This window comes from Oryctolagus cuniculus, chromosome 20 (genome assembly GCF_964237555.1).
Source record: "Oryctolagus cuniculus chromosome 20, mOryCun1.1, whole genome shotgun sequence".
In the NCBI taxonomy this organism is placed as follows: domain Eukaryota; kingdom Metazoa; phylum Chordata; class Mammalia; order Lagomorpha; family Leporidae; genus Oryctolagus; species Oryctolagus cuniculus.
In genome coordinates, this window is record NC_091451.1 from 36,816,658 (window position 1) to 36,824,633 (window position 7,976).

General features: G+C 63.3%; 1 protein-coding gene across 4 annotated transcripts in view; it reads right to left on the minus strand.

Annotated features, from left to right (window-relative positions):
* The window catches only part of CCDC88C (coiled-coil domain containing 88C), a 117,766-nt gene extending 109,996 nt beyond the window's left edge, over positions 1 to 7,770 (minus strand). For 3 of the 4 annotated variants that reach the window (XM_051826127.2, XM_051826129.2, XM_051826128.2), the window contains exons 1-3: positions 7,540 to 7,768; positions 6,860 to 6,960; positions 538 to 646 (exon numbers count right to left, since the gene is read on the minus strand). In XM_051826127.2, the coding sequence (XP_051682087.2) occupies positions 538 to 646; positions 6,860 to 6,960; positions 7,540 to 7,599 (270 nt within the window). In that variant the 5' untranslated portion in view covers positions 7,600 to 7,768. Of the gene's footprint in view, positions 1 to 537; positions 647 to 6,859; positions 6,961 to 7,539 lie in introns of all 4 variants that reach the window. The other variant, XR_011385075.1, reaches the window with a different exon arrangement.
* Positions 7,771 to 7,976: the final 206 nt, after the last annotated feature.

Consider the following 7,976-nt stretch of genomic DNA (forward strand, 5'->3'; position numbering starts at 1 on the left):
AATAAATTAAAAAAAAAAAAAAACTCCAGTGTTTTTTAAAAGAAGTCATATGGGCGGGCACAGTTTCACTGCCCACAGAAGGTCTGAAAAGCCAGCTCCGAGGTCCACACGCAGATCACGAAGGCCTCCAAGGCCCAGCCCTGGCTTTCACACAGCCCCTCCCCCAGGCTGACTCCACAGCGCACACGCCTCACCCCGCGGCTGCACAGTGCGTGCCCACAGCCACGGCCACTGCTCCTGCGGGCACCTGTCCCGTTCCCAGCAGTGGTCCCTTCTCTCCCTCAGCCCCTGCACACAGAGCCTGAGCCAGGGACGACAAGCCCGAGGGCTCCTTCCTGCCAGGCCCCACCGGACGCTGGACGCCAAGGCAGGATGCCCTGGGCAGCTCCAAGAACCCTCTCTGGGGAGAGCAAGTCGACACAGGGTCCTACCCGGACACGATGCCTGAGAGCTGGCTCGCGCGCAGGTGCACACGTCAGCAGGTGTGCGGCCCTGCCCCCGCCGCGAGCACTCCCGGAGGCGCAGGGCGGCCCCTACCTGGTAGTAGGTCTTGATGTTCCTCACCAAGATGGTCAGGTTCTGGATGCGAAGGTTCACGTCGTTGTTGACGTGCTTGTTGATGCGCTGATTCGTGGGCCGGGGGTCTCTGGGGGAGGAAAGGGAGAACGGAACTCGCACCTCCCAGCCCGCACCTCTCCTCCCTCCCCAGCCGCCAGGGAGCTGCTCCCTCGGATCCCGCCTCAAACCCCAACCCGCCAGGGCCAGGCTGGGGCCAGGGGGAGCCCGGGCTGTCCTGCCCCCGACACCTCAATCAGAGCCGCTCTGTTCCCACCGTGACAACCACCTGTCAATCAAGGCAGCCCCAAACGTTATCCTGAACAAAAACCAACAACCCACCGAAATTATGTTTCAGGATGCAGAGGACTGAAAGCCGAACCAAGCCAAATAGGCGAGCCATCCAGACACCAGGTGGGCAGAGAGGCCCCTTTCCTGGCGGGCCTGTCACTCAAACTGGTCTGGGCAGGTCCTGCCTGCGACAAGCCCTGCAGGGGCACCCAGTCTCCCTCTGCAGGGGCACCCAGTCTCCCTCGACAGCACCACCCTGCACACCGCCCTGCTCTGCACAATGCACCCCGGGGGTCCTGTGGGAAACCCCCAAAGCGGCAATCGTCTCCCACCCACAGGCCAAAGGCAGGCCTGGCTGGGATGCGTGTGGACACGGCTCCAGGTTCTCCGTTTAGGGGAGAGACGGCTCCTCAGGACCGATGGTGGCTGGGGGCTGCCGTGGGCTGGTAAGGAAATAAACCCCAACGCCATGCACTCGCTCAAGACAGTAACAGAAACCTGACAGTTGGGGGGAACCCTGTCAATCACATCAGTTCAAATGCTGCTGAGAGCGTATTTTGGGGGTAGCACAAGCTGTTCCAGCCCCAGCCACATACTGGGTGACACGCCCACCCGGAGTCCCTGTGCCCGTCTACGTGCTCAGCCTACAGCCCCCGAACAGTCACGGGAGTTCCCTAGGGCAGCAGCACGGGCGCCTCTTTGGTTGCCAGAGGACAGCATCACCTACCGGCCCCCTCGGCAGCAGTCTGGCCACACCACTGCCACGCTCCCTGCAGGCTGAGGGCGAGGTGGCTCGGGCGAGGCGGCTGCCTGCAGGGCAAGGGCTGGGCTGGGCGGCTCCAGCTACAGAGGCTCCTTGTCCTATAGGAGCCGTTGGAGCCAGGCGTCCCAGGAAGCGAGCGGTGGTCTCAGCCACGCACGGTCTCCCTCACACAGCTGGGGGAGACGCAAGCTCTTGCTGTTTCACTCTGATGGTGGGCGGGACCACCCCCCCCCACGAGCTGGAAGCCACGCCCAGCACGTGCAAAGGCACCGTGCACCCTCAGGGCCGGAACATGGGCAGCAGGGAAGCACTCGCTGATTGAAAGGACACTCCACAAGCACCCCGGACGTGACCGTCAGGTGAGCGCGCTCGTTATCACCACTCTTACTCTCTAAGGCTCTCTGGATAGACAGGTTACCAGCACACAATCCCCAAGTCCCAAATATGGGAGGGAAGACGTCCACCCATCAGCGTCCCCTCTGCCCGCACACAGGTACCTTGGGGCTGCAGGAGGCGGACACTGGGGTCCAGCCCCCAGGGGCCCGAGTTCTCTGGGCCTCAGGGCACTCATCTGCACAGCCATAGAGGATCCTCCAAAAAACACGTTCACTCTGGAAAAGCCCAGGTGCGCACCTGCTAGGCTGCCCTGTGTTCCACAGCCCAAGAAGACACCCTCCTGTCTGCACACGGCGCTTCCCCCACAGCCGTCGCCAAGAACAGCCACCTCCGTACCCATCAGCCCCAACGCAACAGCCCTGCAGTCTTGCACAGGACGTTGGAGCACGGGGAGAAACACAGGTGCCCTGAGCCTGGCGACTGGCCTGAGCCTGGGCACTTCCAAGTCCAAAACCCAGAGTGTGGAGCCCTGGGGCTTCCCTTCCCAAAACACTAGTGCCCAGCGAAGGGAGAGCCACCCGGCTGCGACCCAACAGTCAGGACTCCGGCTCAGGGCATCCCTGCTCCTTCCTTGGGGAAAGTCAGCCCCAGTTTTTGGTCAAACTCCAAAGACTTCCTCGATGCACAACTCAGAGTCGTGGCACAGCAGGGTAAGCCGGCATCCCACATGCATACCAGTTCCGCACCTTAGCTGCTCCACTTCCGATCCAGCTCCCTGCTGTGGCCTGGGAAAGCAGTAGAGGATGGCCCAAGTGCTTGGGCCCCTGCACCCAAGCGGGAGACCTGGAAGAAGCTCCTGGCTCCCAGCTTCAGATGGGCGCAGCTCCGGCCGTTGCGGCCAGTTGGGGGAGTGAACCAGCAGATGGAAGACCTCTCTCTCTCTGCCTCTCCTTCTCTCTGTGTAACTCTTTAAAATAAATAAGTAAATCTTCAAAAAAAAATGACAGGTTAACCAAAAAGGATGCCAAAACACAGGACCAAGAGCCCCTTCTTGTATAAAAGTATATTAAGGACATCTGAGTTTATCAGTAAACACCATAGGTGACATCTGGAAGGTTCCAGAAGGTGAACACTGTGCCCCCCACACTCAGACCCTGCACAGTCTCTGTTCCGTGCACCTGGATGTCCCTATGGCGCTCGGAGGAGCACGAGTTCCTTCAAAGCTCCCAGTCGGGCACCCAGAAAGGAAACTACTAAAATCCACAGTGACAGCCCCTTCGCTCCAACACAAACTCATTCGGAAACCATCTGCCCTTTCATCCTCGGCCTCTCCGTCTGCAGGATGGGAGCGTGCACTCCCGGTGCCCTGGAGCAGTGGCAGGGACCCTCCTCCCGGCCCGAGGACATTTCCGACCGCTGAATATTTAATGCCACTCTGTTTTCTTTTTTTTATTTTTATTTGTTGCAGCTAAACCAAGGGAACAAAAAAGAAGGCTGAACAAAGAGAACACGTGGAATTTACCACAGGCCTGGCGAGGGCACTAACTCTGGTCCCAAGTCCCAGGGCGCCACACGGCCACCGCTTCGGCTCAGACAGCGGCTGCCCCTGACAGGTGCGGAGCAGCGAGGGCGCCCCGCCCATGGGCACGCAGGAACCGGTCCAGGCCTCTCGGACCGAGAACAACCTTCGCTGGGCACCTCCTATGTGCAGAATCTTCTTTAATCCTCCCCAACTCTACAAACCACCACACCCTCACTGGCGACCCGGAAATCGAGGCTAGGAGAGCGCACGTGCCCGACCTAACGGGACAGGACTGCAAACCAAGCACCCAAGCACTGGGGACCGCCTCTTGTCTGCCTGATGCCAGCTCAAGGATCTGAAGGAATTTTCCCACAACAGGTTAAAGAGAGAAAATGTGTCTCCCCTGGGGTGCTGGCAGGTACCCCCAAAACTGCGCTGACCAAGGCGCCACCCCAGCCAGGCCCCGCCCCGGCCAGGCTCCGCAGCACACTGCCTTCAGTTAAGAATTCTCACACACTGGGCCTCGGGGGGGAGCTCAGCCCAGGGGCTCGCTCTCCCGCTCCCACGTGACGCGGGTGTCACCGGGAGCCCTGGGCCGAGACTACTCCTCCCCATCCCGCCTTCTAGGGTTGCCAGGACTGTGCTGGGCGCGGTCATGTGACACCTGCCAGCTTCCCCATGGCTCTGAAGAGTTAGGTACCGCGCCTCTTATCTGAGCCGCAGCAGCTCCAGGGGCAGCTCCTGCCCACTCGGGAGAGCTTATCAGAGCTGTGATGAGCACGCGGTCTCGGGCAGGCAGTGTGGACAAGAGGCGGGACAGTCCTAGCACGCACCTGCTGGCGACCCTGACATCTGTCCGAGTGGCAGAAGGGGAAACCGGGCTCCAACGAAGGGCAGAGTCGGGTGTGGAGCTGGGACTTGGCCTGAGGCCCCCCGGCCAGGGGCCGGGGCTGAGCCACGTGCAGCCGTTACAACAGCAACAGCCACGCCCACAAGGGAGGGCCTGGTCTGAGTCCCAGCCCACTCCCAGTCCAGCTTCCTGCCGATGCGCACCCTGAGAGGCAGCAGGTGACGGCTCCAGCGCCTGGGGCCCCGCCACCCATGCAGAAGCGAACGGAATTCCGCGCTCCGAGCTTCAGCCTGGCCCAGCGCTGGCATTTGGGAGTGAACCAGAGGATGCCAGAGGGTTTTCTTTCAGACAGCATGAAATTGTTTTAAAATGGGGGAAAGGATGAGAAAAAAGCTAGGGGCCCTCCTCCCCACATTACAATTGAATGACAGGTGCCAGCACCTATCAAGGGGCAGGCACTGAGCTCAAAACAGCACCCATACAAGTGAGTGACAGGTGCCAGCACCTATCAAGGGGCAGGCACTGAGCTCAAAACAGCACCCATACAAGTGAGTGACAAGTGCCAGCACCTGTCACAGGGCAGGCACTGAGCTCAATGCTCACATCTCATTGGATCCTCACAGCCATCTCTGAGCCACACCCAACATCACACTGGGAGGAGGAGAGAGACCAAGGGTCCAGACCCAGGCCGGCTACCTCGGCTGCCCAATGCAGCTCTTCTCACTTCTAAAAACAAAACAAAATGAAAAAGATGCATATGTGTGAAAGGCAGAGTGACAGACAGCATGCAGGTGGGCCAGCCTTCGCTGCTTTCCCACGCACATTGGCAGGGAGCTGGATCGGAAGCGGAGCAGCCGGGACTCGAACCTGCATCCATATGGAAGGCCGGCACTGCAGACGGTGGCTTTACCCGCTGTGCCACAGTGCCGGCCCCTTCTCCTGACTTTTTAACGGCAGTAACTTTTACAGAGTGCAGCGGCTCCATCTGAAGTGACAGCTTGTGGAGTCTGATTCCACAGTGCGTCTCCCGCTGCCGCCTCTTGGCTCAGTCCCCTCCTCCCCAGGCACACGCTGTCACCTGCCCTTGGCAACCCCTTCGCTGCCGAGCGCGCCCCACTGCCTCCTGCTCCCCCTGCAAGGCCACCACCCAGCCAGAAGGACCCCCATGAGCTGCCAACTTCCCAGGGCCCACTTCTGGGACAGCAACCTTGGCCTCCGCCAGGGGGAAGGCAGCCGTGGACGGGTGATGAGCTAGCATTTCTCAAAGGACGGCGGCGGGCTTTCCTGATTCACAAGCAAGCGGTAGAGGCTCCAGGAATTCCAAAGGTCAGCCAAGAAAGGGAAACAGTCCCGGGGCTTTTGTTCCCGCCCGCACTGGGTGTGGAAGCTGAGAGAAGAGGCCGGGCCGCTGCCGGTTTTCTTAATTAAACAGTCCCGGGCTCGGGCCAGGACAGTTTCAAAGGCAGGGCCCCAACGGATCTCAGCAATTCTGGGGGTGCCGACAGGACGGGGGGCAGAGGGAAGCAGAGCCCCCATCTGCCAGGAGACAGCCCCAGAAAACCCCCTGCCCGGCCTCGTTCCCCCCGACGCGCTGCTGGAGTCGGGGTCACCGCTGTCTTTTCAGAACCTACTCAGACGCGGACAGCTGGAGGTCGGCGATGCCCTCACGCCCAGCACGAGCCGAACGACGGCAAAGCAAGGACGGCTTCACACAGGCCTTTTAAGTGAGCACCTACTATGCCCACTTTCTGGGTACATCAAAGCCTTCCTCCTCCCGCAGGGACCAGAAAGGGGGCTGATTCTGACACGGGGAGGCAGGAGCCTGTTCCAAGGCCAACGGCGGGATGTTTTATTTTGCCCCCAGCGCCTGTGAATCACAGGTCTCCAACACGTCCCCACAGTTTCCCAGTTCAAAACAGAACAGGGCCGCGGGAGCCCACACCGCCATGGTGGCAGCTGTCAATCACACAGACAGGCAGAACTCAGCGACAGGAAAGGATGTGGTCGGCAGCACCCGCCCCCGAGGGCGCCTTCTTCCACCAGGCCCCTGCTCCAGACCTGCTTCCTAACAGTGCCCCAGCCACCCCCCAGCCACCAAAACGACTTTCAACCCGGGTCACACAGTGGGACTTCACCAGCTGCACCTGCTCTGGGGCAGGGGGCGGCGGGCGGGCGGGAGCTGCCGCTGCAGGCGCCTAACCCGCGGTGAAACTTTATAACCCCCTCCGACGCTCCGGCACTTCCTGTAACCAGACACTCGCTGTCACGGTTCAGCGGCCCCCAAAACGCACGGGGGCTTTTTCATTGCAACCCCCTGCCCAGGCCACCGGCACCTCCTCCAGTCTGAGGTCGGCTGCACCATGGACCCCACGTGGACGACAGGCCCTGAGCTCCAAATGTCCTCCGTCCTGGTCCCGCACACACACCGGCCCGCCGCGTCTCCCCCTACCTGGTCCCGCACACACCGGCCCGCCGCGTCTCCCCCTTCCTGGTCCGGCACACACCGCCCCGCCGCCCCGGGCCCGGGCGTCTCCCCACTCACATCTGCAGCATGATCTGGCTCAGGAGGGTGCCGTCCGCTAAGTCCATGTACATGCTCAGGTTGTCCCGGCAGCCGCCGCCAAACGCACCGAAAGTTTTCACCTGCGGGGAGGCGGGGGGCAGACCAGTCACGCGCGCCCGCCCCGCGCCCACCCCCCTCGCCTCTCGCCGGGCAGCGGCCGCGAGGCAGCCCCGGGAAAACTTGCTCGCCACTTTTCTAGGGCCTCCCAGCGAGGCGAAGAATATATAAAAGGGCCTTTTCAACAAATCGCTCACGTCCCAAGCCCACCGGAACGCGGTGCGCCCACCCCTGCCCGCCCACGTTCCCACGCGGCGTTCCCGCCCCCGCCATCCCTCGGCTGGTCTCGGGGGTCCACAAGAGCATTTGGTGGGGGGGAAGGGGGGTCCTCTCCGGCAGTGCTTCCGCCCTGGGGGTCAGGGAGCCCTCCCCCAGGATCCTGTCGGCCCCGCGCCCCGGCGGGAACAGGTGTACGCGCTCGGCCCCCCGGCCCCGCGCCGCACGCACAACCAGGCTCCGGAGTTGGAAGCCGCGGACCCCGACCCCGGCCGAGAGCCACTTGCTGCGCTCTCGGCGTCCCGGACGCGGACCCACCCCGGGCCCCGGCCCGCCGGAGCGCAGCCGGTGCACCAACAAAGGGGCGGCGGACGGGGCGCACTCACCCAGGTCACCAGCGGGCTCTGCAGGAAGAGCTCCAGGAGCTCCGAGACGGTCACGTCCATGCTGAAGCTGCGCCCGCCGCTCCGCGCCCCGGGACCGCCGCGCGCGGCACAAAGCGGCTCCGGCGGCGAGCGGCGGGCGCGGGGCTGCGGCGGCTCGCGCCCGGGAGACAAAGGCGGGGCGCGCGGGCCCACGTTCCGCGGCTTCGGCGGCCCCGCGCCCCGCCCGGGGCTGGGGGAAGGGGAGGAACAATGCGGGCGCCCCGCCCCTCGGCCGCCCTGGGCGCCCGGCGCGCCGCCTCGCGGTGCGGGCCCGGGAGCAGAGCGAGCCCGGCGGCCGCGGCGCGGGGCGCAGGTGTGGGCCGAGCGCGCCGCCTGCGCCGCGGGCCCCACCTCCCCGCGCGCCCGCGCCGAGCGCAGCCTCCCCGCGCGTGGGGTCC